The following is a 13733-nucleotide window of genomic DNA, read 5'->3' on the forward strand; positions in this document are numbered from 1 at the left end:
GAGCATCTTGGGATTGAATTTATGGGTATGGACCAATCATCATTCCTTTTAGCCTGCAGAATTTAGAGCCTATGAGCTGAAATCTTTTTCCCTTCCTACTCTTACCTTTCAGTTCCTAACTAATTTCCTTTTTCTTTAGAAGGGATCATACAGCTATAACAATGATTTCTCTGCGTTCAATCTATGATTAGTTTACTGAAATGTTACTGAGTGCAGCAGGTTTCAGATTCCCAAGCATCCTTCACTTAGAATTTAAAATTACCCCACCTGCTGCAAATTCACATATATCCCAGGCTGCTTAACCCACTGATTGGATCTGGCTCTGCTGTTATAGAAAAGTTGGGGTAAGTAGTAGTAGCACATAAAGGATACAGGGGAAATCCACTCAGAGTCCTGAGAACAAAAGACTTTTTAAATCCATCTGCTTAAAAAACACACAGCATCTTAGCCTGGTAGGATTTTTGGCATAAAATGTAAAAATCATCTATTTAATATAGACAATGTAATGTATATAGAAAGCCCTTACATTACAACACAATATTAAATGCACAGACTTGAATTACTCAGATTTTCTGGAGATACTCAAGCACCACCCTAGTCAACTTCATTATCTTATAAGAAGGAAATAGAAAACAGAAAGAAAGCAGCCTTGTGCTATTTTAGGTGGAGATTCCAGTGGTAATGGAATTAAATTTGAGTCATGAAGATTATGCAGACAAGTAATCGAATAGAAAATTTCACACTGTAAAAGGAAAAGAAAAATATATGAGTATACAAAATTTGGACACACGTTTTTGGAAGGCCTTCATCCTACATAGTTGGGATTGAAGACCAGTCTCTGGGGAGCAAGGAGCTGTGCTACCTTCCCAGAGACTCCACAGGGCCAGGCCAGTCTGTCTTTCTCAATGCCGCCTACAGTCCTGGACCATGGTTGGATCAGTGACACAATGTCCTGATTCACAGAATATCTGGTCCCCATCCAGCTGGCTTCAGGGACATCATGTAGCAGGGGCATGCTACAGCCACTGCCTTCTTTTGGATGATAACATCACAGGCTGCACATAATGTAGTTTCCAGACTTTGTGGGAAATGAGGCAGTTGCAAGCTCTAGCAGCTACAGGGATTGCTCAATAGGTTGCCCATTTCTTCCAAAAAAAAAAGAAAAATTCAGGATTAAACTATCAATTTGATGAGAAGCCCCCAGGTGCATGTGAATGGACCTTTGTGCATTGCAGAACATCTCCCAAGAGGGAGAAACACAAGGGGGAGCACCTCTATTACTAGGGAGCACGTTGTGTACTGAGGGGAGCTATCTATTGGAGTTTCTTCCCTCGGGGGAAAAAAAATTGTCCCACTTCTGCAGGATTATTGGCCTATCCTGCAGGGAGGGAAAAAACTCTACCATTACCCCATATCCTTCTATCCTTAACAGCATATTTCTCATTTTATAGCTGGAGGGTCTGACTATAGAAGGTATTGTTTCTGTCCCCAACAGTAAAGTGAAGGATAGTTCAGATACATAACTTCCCCCTCAGTAAGATCCCCTATGGGTTAGGAAAGACACAGGGTGCTGCTGTCCACATGGTTCTCAAAGGTACAGTTTCCAGAGGCTCATAGTTCCAGGTTGGCTGGTGTACTAAACCAGAACATTGCATCCTTCAGGAAAATCAGACCTTAAAGATCAAGTACAACTCAGAAAGGTAAGGGCTCTGTTTCTTGGCCAGGCCAGATCAGACTGAAAAATGTGCTTGATCTGGAAACATATTAGTCCAGCCAAACCATGAAGACTCTGGGGCATTTCTGCTCACTGAGAGACAGACCCACCGATTGGAATGACGGACTCTTGTTTTCAGCCCTGTCTGTCTCTAATTTGCTCTTCCCAAGTTGACCTGACACATAAGAAAAAAATTAATATGGGGAAAAACAGGTTAAAGAATCTATTGTTTATATTATTTTTTCACCAAGTATTTTTCCTTGATCACATTCATAGTGTGGGATCACCTGATTGAGCCAAACCGTGAAAAATTCAAATAGCAATGTGGATGAGAGTTGTAGTGCATCTGGTCAATGCTGATGTGAATACAGGATTTTAATCCCACGTCTGTATTCTATGGGCCTTGGCTTGAATCAGTTCGTTTTAGTGCTGTTACATTACCCTTTGGCCTTTACTGAGCTACCTCTTTATTTCCATGAAATGATCATTTTACTGGAAAATGTGTGTCTGCCTACACAGCATAGAAAGAATGCACCCGTCATCATGCACCATATGTTTCCAAGCGCAGCTCAATCTATTCTTCTGTAATTAACAACCAAAAGACAACTTGTCCCAGGAATCCCTGAGAGTAAGCATGATGCCTTTTTCCCATTTAGCCCTCGTCCATGTCCCCGTTTTTGAAGTTTGCAGAAGCAGTTTCCCAGCTTCTTTCTAAAGATAGGATGTTAAGATATCAGTAGAAAAGAACGACCACAGGCTTGCCCATCTCCAAAGAAGAAAACAGTAGAGTAAGGAAAAGAGGACAGTCATACAGGGCGTTCATCTCTTGGCAATAATACCTACACTCCTACTTCTTCACCAACTCCTCACAGCCCAAGGAGCTGTGCTCTGCGTCCTGGGTCCCAGGGAGAAGGACCAGTGGGGTGACAGCTCTGCTTCTTAGACATGTATCCTAAAACCTGATCAAGATACCAAGATCAGAAAGGGAGGCTACAGCAGCAGCATCAACCAGATACCCCATAGAAATTAATTCCCTGTCCTGTGACTATGGGAGAGGGAAGGCAGCAGACACACGCAATTAACATATAAGCACTCACATTCCTTGTCCTCATCTGACTTTTGCTGCACACACAAAAAAATCTGTGACACCAATGCAATATTTCCCAGTACATTGTTTCACCGCAATGCACCAGCCGCTTCGCTTTCTAATTGTGGCTTCCACATGACTGCTAGCTTAGATTAGGAGTTATGCTGTATGGAATGACCCTTCCAACTTTGCATCTACCTTTTCTTCCCACCCAAGCATTTCCTCCCTCTGGTTTTCTTTTCTTTATTTATTTTTCCTCCCTTAGTATCAGGCATGCTGTGCCAGGGACTTCAGATGGCTCCTTAACTTTTAACCTTGTTTTCCCTTCCTCGGTCTCTCTGTCATTCTGTCAGTCTGTCTGTCCTCTTGGTTTGTTTTTCCTTTCCACCTCCTTTTGACTTGTTTTTGTATAATCTATGCAGCATTCTAGTCCTTTACCCACTGACTTCTCTTCTCCTTCTCCTCCTGTTAATAATCAGTGCTATATTAATTTGATTTGACAATGGTCTTGACCTGTTCACTGGAATTTGATTATCATGGGCTCGGCTTGTAGGAAATGTTTCGTTTCATGATAAGGTCCACTGTATCCTAGAAATTAAAATTCACTTTTTCATTTCAAGAAAACTTCTTGCAAGCTGCCCTCTCTCAAAAGAGAAAAAGGTGTAATTAAAGGTGTAGTTGTGCCACTGCAGATGTAATATGGAAATAGGCTTTGCGGGTCCCTTGTTGATGTCCAGATAAGTCAGCTCTGTTTATACAGTATTCCCCAGTTCCTGACCAACTTATCGATTATAATGGCAAGTGAACAGCTTACACTGCTGTTCTCTTTCTGAGTGAACTTGTGAAGATCTTCCAATAGATGTAATTAGACTCACTGGAAGCTCAGGTCCTAAGGGATCAGGGTCCCTATTAAATCAGCAAATCTTGTTAAGAACCTGACCTACCTTAGTCTAATCAACTTATCCCCCAAAGAAACTAATTCGAAAATAGAAAAACTTCTATGAATTAGAGACTGATTGCATTTTGGGTACAGTAGTATCTTTAGTTCAAAGTTCTAAGCATCACACTTCCTTAGCATAACCTACATTAGCTCATTTGCCAAGTTGGCCAATGTATGAATGTGAACTCTGTTCCAAATCACACATCATTTGTACTGGTGACCTCTTTGGACAAATAAACTTGTTCCTAAGTCCAATTGGTGGAGTAATTAGAATTGTCTTCCAAAGGACAAGTCTCCACTTGGGCCCATAACTGTCCTACCCATCACATGGGATTTTCTTTGATACAGTGCCCTGATACCTCATATTGTATTGCTTCTTGTGTTCACATTTTACTGTTAAATCACAGAGAGCCTGACTCAATTTAATAGGTAACTACAAGCCAAGTTCATGTTTGCAAATGTCTTTGAATTTAATATATTTAAGTTAGAAATAACTCTTTGTAAAGACCACTGGATATAAAGTGATGATACAAAATAGCTGGGAAATACAAAAAGGCCAGGAGCTGGGGGATAAAGAAGGGAGGAAGGAGGAAGGGGGGACCCCAGTAATTGCCAATCCCAGCTCCTTTAATTGATGTTGATTCCTGTTGTCTTTGCAAGAGCTTTTTATATTTTATTTTGCAAGAGACTTCACAAAAAAAAAACCTACAGTTTTAACCAAATAGTTATTTTATAATTAATGTTTATGATTTCCAATTTACTATCAACTATATATATATTTATAGCTTATCATTAGAAGTAATTTTTGAGTATAATATTTGTATTGTAAATGGCCCCAGCTGGCTTTGTTATTTATGTTCAAAGCATAGTGCAGAGCATGTTGTACATTAGCTATGTGTGTAAACATAAAGAATTGTCATGTATTTATTTTCTTGTGAACATGGACAATGTCATGCAGCATGCCCACTGTTTGGTTGTAGTCAGTCTTGGCAAGTGGAAGTGACCTGTGATGACATCTGCTCTCATCCCTTTCCAGAGGCGGAGGAGCTGTACCAGAAGAGAGTGCTGACCATAACTGGCATCTGCATCGCCCTCCTTGTGGTTGGCATCATGTGTGTGGTGGCCTACTGCAAAACCAAGTAAACCTTCCTCCTCCATGCCTTTCTCTCTCCCTCATGCAGAGACAGCTTAGATGGCCAGGGCTTTGCAGAAACTGAGCTCCACAGCCTAGTCTTGGGGATAAAAAAAAAGGAGGGGCGGGGGGGATTATTTCCTCCGAATAATCCATTCAGAGGATGTCTCCTAAACACAGAATATTCTATTCATGTGAAAGTGCTGTAACGATTTCTGCCCAATGACCACAGCCCCTGAGTGGATGAAGGGCTGGAGGGACAGGCTTGTATGGAAGTTATGTGTATGGGTGGGACAGAGTGAAGGCACCTCATTCTAAAAGGAGAAGGAAGGTAACAAAAGTCCATTTGAGGGCTTTAGTATAGTCAAGTTATCCCCAAAAGAAACTAATATGCACCTAGAAAAACTTCTATGGGTTAGAGACTGACTGCATTCAGGGTGCAGTAGTACCTTTAGTTCAAAGGACTACTGAGAACAAGTCCAATTTACACTAAAATTTACAAGATAAAGGAAATCTTTTGTGGTATCTGAAATGCAGTTTTCTGAGTTATAGTGATTATTTTTAAATTCTATCTAATTAGGTTGCCAGTATGAATGCTCTCACAGTATGAGATGTAAAAAAGGAATCTCAGGGGAGGAAAATCAAGCAAAACTTTCTTTGAAAACGTAAAAGAGAACACATGAGAATAGATTTGGGTTCCCTATGTTTGGCCTTGAAGTTTGGTCCATGTTAACAAATTCAATTGTATGTGACATGAATTCTCTTCACTTTTCTCTCCTACATATACTTACATTTCAAGCCTAATATAATGTTAAATTAACAAGGTTTTTGAAAAAATGTTGCTGCATGATACTCTCTTGCCAAACCATCCATGGGAATATTTTCATAATCTGAATATTACATTGAGGAAGAAAAATAATATGCTTTTATACCACAAAATCCAAAGCATAGGTTGTATTTTCTCAATATCCCATGATTTAGTGTGTTGCCAGAATTAAGTGATAGAGATAAGCCTTCCTGGAATCAACCTGGTGAGTCTCATTAGATTCCATCTCAATATTCGCTGCCTAGTTACACAAAAAGCGTTACCAGAGTAGGAACATGTTACAAGTGTGCCAAAATCCATCGGCAAAATATGTCCACATTCTCACTCGCATACATAGGATACACTCACAAACATGCTAACTGTGTATATTCAAAACTCAGTTCATTTCTTCAGAGACCACAGGAAAAGCTATAAATGAAGTCACTCTTATAAATGTACTTTTTTTTTTCCTGGTTCAAGTGATGCTCATGCCTCAGCCTCTCGGGTAGCTGGGACCACAGGTGCACGCCACCAGCCCAGCTAATTTTTGTATTTTTTGTAGAAACCGGGCTTCTCCAAACTCTTGGATTCAAGTGATTCTGCTGCCTCTGCCTCCCAAAGTGCTAGGCTTATAGGCATGAGCCACTGTGCCCAGCCCAGCACAAATTATTATCTAAGACAAATAAGTGTACATTTGTAAGACTTAGGCAAAGATGGATTGATAGGAAAGTTGGGATTTTAGTCAATTATCAACTTATTTGTGTTATCCTCTTTTTTTCTTGTCTCTCGGTAAAACAGCTAAATTACCAAAAGAATCCCATGTGGATTTTAAAATCTATTTGGTAAGGATGTGTGGTTTCACTTGTTCTGGGATAGAGTGGACACGCTCCCTTCCCTCTTCCTCATCAACAATCTACTGCCTTGAGCTACTCATAGCTGTCGGTAGAATAAAGATTTGGCTCTACTATGAAATGTAAATAATCGAAAAAAAATAAATGCTCCCTTTCTTATGTCTAGGAAACAGCGGAAAAAGCTTCATGACCGTCTTCGGCAGAGCCTTCGGTCTGAACGAAACAATATGATGAACATTGCCAATGGGCCTCACCATCCTAACCCACCCCCCGAGAATGTCCAGCTGGTGAATGTACGTTGACTCTGGCCAGTGGAAAAAACTGAGCCTCTTTCCTCTGTTCAGACGCCTTGAAGTTTATTTTCGAAAGCTCTTAAGCTTTTAGCTGCTGCCATTAATCACCATGGCTTCCAGGAATCCAGGTTTTTGCCAGGAGAAAATAATGGGAACATTTTTTAAAGTGGATTTGGTTACTGTAAAATCAGCACATTTCCTCTTATAAAGTGTTCATTAAGGAGTTGGAATAATAGTGTTGGGTTTGTTCTGCAAGGAGGCCATAGCTGGGGCTTGCGTGGAGAGCGTGGGGAGAAAACAAAATTAATAGTACAATAATCAAAAGGATTTTTTTTCATATATAACTTGGAATATATGAGGCTACTCCAGTCTGTAACTGATTAGTACAGATAACTGAGCAAAGAGCTTTAGAGTTATCTTCTCAGGGCAATTCACAGTGCCTGATGATTTACTGATGATGATTTCCAAAGGATTCTGATTTCCTTTAGGGCGTGGAAAGGTCAAGTGACTTATCAAACACGCTTCTTAGTAGCAAAAGGAGAAGAGTGTCATGCCAGCTTCTTCCCTGGCCCTTTCTAAATGATGTCAAGCCCTCCAGATGAAATGTATCCATCATCATTAAAATATTTTGTTCATACTGTACCAAACACTCAGCATTCAGTTTTTAAAATACAACTAGATCATAGAATATTAAGTTCTGGAGAGTTTGAAGATATTATCTTTCAAATCTCTCTTTTATTTGCAGATAAGGGCCAGAGCTGCACTATCTCCTGGCTTTTGGAGTATTGCTCTTTCTATTCCAACATCATCCTTCTTGTTTTCAAATTATTGCTATGATGTATGGTTTTTTTTAATACACAAAGCTTGAAGATTTTATTGTAGTACCTTTTCTATCCTATAGAAAAAGGCATATTTTGAGTGGAACAGATGTATCATAGACCCAACTACAGAGTTGGTGGTTACTAAACTATCAGCAAGTCTTGTAGCAAACACCGTTGAGATTTTGTTGGAACAAGGTGCTCATAGGTTAACATACTCTGTTGCTTTTTCATACCCTAACAGTGTTCATCACAATGTTCTACACACGTGATAATGATATTCACTACAAAAAGAACTATAATCTGTCACTATGCATGTTATATAAACGGTAGAATGACTGCCTGGATTACATTTACTGCTCACATTGTGTATCTTTGGCCTTTAACCTTTCTCAACCTTATTTCTTCAATATAAAAACAGACCTAAAAATAATACCTACTTCAGAGACTCCTTGTGAGCCTTAAATAAGGTAATGTGCATAAAACACTTAGCCTTGCGGCATTTAGTGAATGTTCAATAATTGTTAAGTATTATTTTCATTAGATTCACTGAGCTTGTGTTGCCTCCCAAGAAGCAATAGTGAAATGGTGCAGGGACTAGAAGTAGGTCACTGTGTATCCTTTCCTTTAATCAAGCTAGCTGTATTTCCTAGAAGATCCACATGGAATAGCCTTTCCACTAAGAGAACCAGCTAGAGTTTCAAGCATAATTCAAGCTGTGTATTTTTGGATCTCCATGAATATATTTAGAGCCCACAGACCATCAGATTATAAAGTGCCTTATTTCATCAAAAAGTATGCCTTTCTATTGGTTTTCCTATTACTTAACTCAATTTGGTATAAATATCAACAGCAATTAAAACACAACTTCAAAACAGGCCTCCCTCCCTAATAGAAACAGTAAAAACTACTGTGGTTTGCTGATGAAAATAAACTCTGACTAGGCGCGGTGGCTCACGCCTATAATCCCAGCACTTTGGAAGACGGAGGTAGGCGGATCACCTGAGGTCAGGAGTTTGAGACCAGCCTGGCCAACATGGTGAAAACCCATCTCTGCTAAAAATACAAAAATTAGCTGAGCATGGTGGCACATGCCTGTAATCCCAGCTACTCGGGAGGCTGAGGCAGGAGAACCACTGGAACCCCGGAGGTGGAGGTTGCAGTGAGCTGAGATTGCGCCACTGCACTCCAGCCTGGGCAACAGAGCAAGACTCCATCTCAAAAAAAAAAAAAGAAGAAGAAGAAAGAAAGAAAGAAAAGAAAGTAGAATCCACCTGCATTAAATAGAAATGTCCTCCATATATTATGTGCTTTGTCAAGATATGTGCATTGACAACAATTGTTAAGTCCCTCCAATTTATCAGTAGCCTTGTTAGCCCTACCACTGAAAACAAGTTAAACATTTCAATGACATTAGTAGGACAACATGGGCACTAGGAAATGGAAGGAGAAAGGTAGGCCCAAAATATAGAGGTTTTAAATATTTTTTTCTAGTGCTTTGAAATTTGAAATTACATAAACCACCTGTCTGCTTCTATTTCACTCAGAGAGCATTTAGCCTTCTTCGACTTGCAATAACCATGAAACAAATGAATATTGGATGGATATTTGTATTTGTATGGAAGTCTAGTCATGTTATTAATTTAAAATAAAATAGAGGAAATAGGACTTTTGCTGATAAACTGTAGTTGGGATGATGGGCCGTACATTGGATGCACATCCAGAGAGGTTTTTTTATTTGTTTATTTGTTTGTTTAACTCTATTCATCTCATCTAAAAGCCACAGTAGCCAGGACAGGATTTTCCATCTGGCTGTTGAGGAAATGGAATTTATTACAAAGCATCTGTACAAAAATAGATTTGTGTGTTTGTGACAGTGTTAGTGTTTTTATTTACATGACAATATTAGTACCTTGACTGACATGAATCTACACGAATCTTAAAGTTGTGTCTCTTTGTTTATCCAGCAATATGTATCTAAAAACGTCATCTCCAGTGAGCATATTGTTGAGAGAGAAGCAGAGACATCCTTTTCCACCAGTCACTATACTTCCACAGCCCATCATTCCACTACTGTCACCCAGACTCCTAGCCACAGGTATGAGAATTTAAAAATTCCATGGCTTTTCTCTCAGCATGAATTGTTGCACATTGCCTTTTGATACCACTGTCTAAGAAAGGACGCAGTGAAATGGATGGTCTTTGGGCAGCAACAGATTTTGAAAATAAGCTGGCTTTGCCCTTAATTCCTGCATAAATTTGAACCTCAATTAGGTAACTCCACAGGGCCATTGTTTCCCGTTCCTGAGATTGTCTTTACTCATGCCCTGCTACTCACCCAATTGCTACACTAGGACAAGTCTGTTTTTGGCTCTGCATAATACTTAGAAGTCAACTTCTTTCAATAATTGATTTCCCTGGGAAATGCGCATGAGAATTGGTTAAATAGCGGAACCCTAAATTCTCAAATGCCCTGGCGATCCCCACCTCAGTGCACTTACTCTACCAAGACCAATGCTAGATCTCCAAATGTAGCTCATACAAGGAAATGTTTCTTTAATCTAAGCCACTCAAGAACAGAGACACTATAATTATACAGTAAGGAGTGGCATTCGATAAATATTTATTGAGTGAGTGATCGAGTGAATGTACTGTATACTTACAAAGCCAATCTGAATCAAGATCCTCTCTATAGCAAATGATCTTTGTGGCTATTCTATTCGGAGACAAGTGATGTTGCAGTGAGCTCCAGATGCATCAGTAGTTTGAAACATTTGTCAGAATCCATTCCTTTCATTTCCATTTTTTGCATATAATTTTTGAATGAAATATCTCATTGCCTCTCCCATTTCCTCCACAGCTGGAGCAACGGACATACTGAAAGCATCCTTTCCGAAAGCCATTCTGTAATCATGATGTCATCTGTAGAAAACAGTAGGCACAGCAGCCCAACTGGGGGCCCAAGAGGACGTCTTAATGGCACAGGAGGCCCTCGTGAATGTAACAGCTTCCTCAGGCATGCCAGAGAAACCCCTGATTCCTACCGAGACTCTCCTCATAGTGAAAGGTAAAACCGAAGGGCAAAGCTACTGCAGAGGAGACAGTCAGAGAATCCCCGTGAGCACCTGCGGTCTCACCTCAGGAAATCTACTCTAATCAGAATAAGGGGCAGCAGTTACCTGTTCTAGGAGTTCTCCTAGTTGATGAAGTCATCTCTTTGTTTGACGGAACTTATTTCTTCTGAGCTTCTCTCCTCGTCCCAGTGACTGACAGGCAACAGACTCTTAAAGAGCTGGGATACTTTGATGCGGAAGGTGCAGCACATGGAGTTTCCAGCTCTGGCCATGGGCTCAGACCCACTTGGGGTCTCAGTGTCCTCAGTTGTAACATTAGAGAGATGGCATCAATGCTTGATAAGGACCCTTCTATAATTCCAATTTGCCAGTTATCCAAACTCTGATTCGGTGGTCGAGCTGGCCTCGTGTTCTTATCTGCTAACCCTGTCTTACCTTCCAGCCTCAGTTAAGTCAAATCAAGGGCTATGTCATTGCTGAATGTCATGGGGGGCAACTGCTTGCCTTCCACCCTATAGTATCTCTTTTATGAAATTCCAAGAAGGGATGAATAAATAAATCTCTTGGATGCTGCGTCTGGCAGTCTTCACAGGTGGTTTTCAAAGCAGATACTGCCTTCAAGATGGCCCTTTATTCCAGAATGTTTTGGCTTTCCTCTGGGGAGATTGGGTTGGGTTGGGGGAGTTACAGCAAAGGGAAGATGAAGAATGGAAGAAAGTAAACAAAAAGATATTAAATAGTAATATTGAATTCATAGATTCTCTTTCTCCATTTTCACCTGAGCTGGAAGATGACCAGTATTTCTAGCCCATCAGTAAGCTGTTACCTGTTCCTATTTGTTTGCAAGTCCTCTGGGTTTTACTTTATTTTATTGTCATCTCAGGCTAATCTTTGACCATTTACTAAAAGGTTTACATAATGTCAAATCCATGCTTATGTGGTAGTTACATGTGTGGAAATGACTTTGATACAGTCTTTCCTCTCTTGAACTGGGAAGTACTTCCAATAAAAAATAACACAGTCTGGGCTTGCAGGCCTCTTGCTTACTTTTGCAAGGGCCTTTCCTTCAAAATGATATTTTAGAACTTTATGGGATTTATGAAATCAGAGGTAAGCTATTACCTGTTTGTTTGCAAGTCCACTGAATTTTATTTTATTTATTTTTATTTTATTGTCATCTTAGTCTAATCTTTGACCATTTACTAAAAGGTTTACATAATGTCAAATCCATACTTATGTGGTAGTTCCATGGGTAGAGATGACTTTGATAGACTCTTTCCAGATAAAGACCGGGGAGTACTGACAATAAAAAATAACAGGCTGGGCGTGATGGTTCACGCCTGTAATCCCAGCACTTTGGGAGGCTGAGGTGGGTGGATCACGAGGTCAGGAGATCAAGACCATCCTGGCCAACATGGTGAAACCCCATCTCTACTAAAAATACAAAAATTAGCTGGGCGTGGCAGTGCTCACCCAGCTGTAGTCCCAGCTACTCGGGAGGCTGAGGCAGGAGAATTGCTTGAACCCAGGAGGCGGAGGCTGCAGTGAGCTGAGATGGCACTACTGTACTTCAGCCTAGGCAACAGAGCAAGAAAAATAAAACAACAACAAAAACAAACAAACAAAAATTCTGGGCTTGCAGGCCTATTGGTTACTTCTTCAAGGGCCTTTCCCCAAAAATGATATTTTAGAACGTTATGGAATTTATGAAATCAGAGGTTTCCCTGCAACTAATCTATGAAAGGCAGGGTTTAAACTGTTTTAAAACTTTAGTCTTAAATTCATATAATTTTTTTTTATGTATTAAGGAAGTCTATCCATTCTATTTCAGTCTATTTTTGAAACATGAAAAGGAAGTTAGAGATGAAATCATTCCTCATCACTACAAGTGATATTTATCTTTAAATGTTGACATCTTCCTGCTGTGCTTGGCTTCCAGATAATACCTAGGACTACAAAATATTCCTTTAACCTAGAGATTATGGAGAGAAAAGATGAATCACTTTTATATGTTGGTTGAATTTGAATTAGCATTTCTCAGAGAGCTTAATTTAAGTACCCCCAAAGCCAAAAGTCTGAAGACTCAAGGCCCACATATTTCAATTTCTCAGGCACGTTCCCGGTTTAGAGGCAGTTAGCTCTCATATCTGTATCACTGCAAATCATGGAGAAGCAGCGAGGTTCATGGGTTTTCTGTTCCTGTTAGCGAGAGTTCAGATGATGGCACTCCGTGTCATCTCAGGTCATGTCAAATTAGACTCTGTGAATGCCAGTGTGAAGAAAAGAGTCAGTGTTGTGTGTTGGTAGCATTTTTTATCAAAAGCTGAGAAATGTGACTCTGAATAAGCCACGTCTTCCTCAGTGCCAAAAGTCAGGACTTCTTATATTGGGGGAAGAAAGCATGGTATGGTGAAAACAGTGTGCTTGGTGGCCTGATGGCAAGAGTCACTGAGCATTATCATACATAACATGATAGAAGGTAACATGGTACAGCCAACCCTTGAGGCATCATGAAAGAGATTAACCAAAGACTGATATAGTTGTGGGTTTTGGAAGAGAGATAGACCAAAGATTGGACATAACCTCATTGTGGTAACTGTGAAGCCAACATTAGGCTCTCTCAGGCTTACCTTTGACTGTGTTTGTTGGACACTGGGATGGATAGTTCCAAATTGAATGTTAACTAGTTGCATTTCATGGAAAATATGAAAAGCACACAAATGTATGACACTGTTGTCAGGAATAAATCTAAGTTACTATGCTCTTTTTTTTTCATAAGACATAACCTTATAGCTGAGCTAAGGAGAAACAAGGCACACAGATCCAAATGCATGCAGATCCAGCTATCAGCAACTCATCTTAGATCTTCTTCCATTCCCCATTTGGGCTTCATTCTCTAAGACCCCTTGGCCTTTAGGAAGGTATAGTATTTAAGTAATACTTCTTTCCCTTCCGAATCCCTGAGCCTTGGTCCTTATATAAGCTGAGAGGTTTCCAGGACCTAATGCCTTCTTATCTT

The 13733-nt window shown here is 40.0% G+C and overlaps 1 protein-coding gene across 16 annotated transcripts in view; it reads left to right on the forward strand.

Annotated features, from left to right (window-relative positions):
• The window catches only part of NRG1 (neuregulin 1), a 1129346-nt gene that overhangs the window by 1111114 nt on the left and 4499 nt on the right, over positions 1-13733 (forward strand). For 6 of the 16 annotated variants that reach the window (XM_025394177.1, XM_025394178.1, XM_025394179.1 and 3 more), the window contains 5 exons: positions 2-25; positions 4778-4880; positions 6696-6822; positions 9608-9738; positions 10501-10707. In XM_025394177.1, coding sequence (XP_025249962.1) covers positions 2-25; positions 4778-4880; positions 6696-6822; positions 9608-9738; positions 10501-10707 — 592 coding nt within the window. Of the gene's footprint in view, position 1; positions 26-4777; positions 4881-6695; positions 6823-9607; positions 9739-10500; positions 10708-13493; positions 13636-13733 lie in introns of all 16 variants that reach the window. The other 10 variants (XM_025394184.1, XM_025394185.1, XM_025394174.1 and 7 more) reach the window with 3 other exon arrangements.

Source organism: Theropithecus gelada, chromosome 8 (genome assembly GCF_003255815.1).
Source record: "Theropithecus gelada isolate Dixy chromosome 8, Tgel_1.0, whole genome shotgun sequence".
NCBI classification, from domain to species: domain Eukaryota; kingdom Metazoa; phylum Chordata; class Mammalia; order Primates; family Cercopithecidae; genus Theropithecus; species Theropithecus gelada.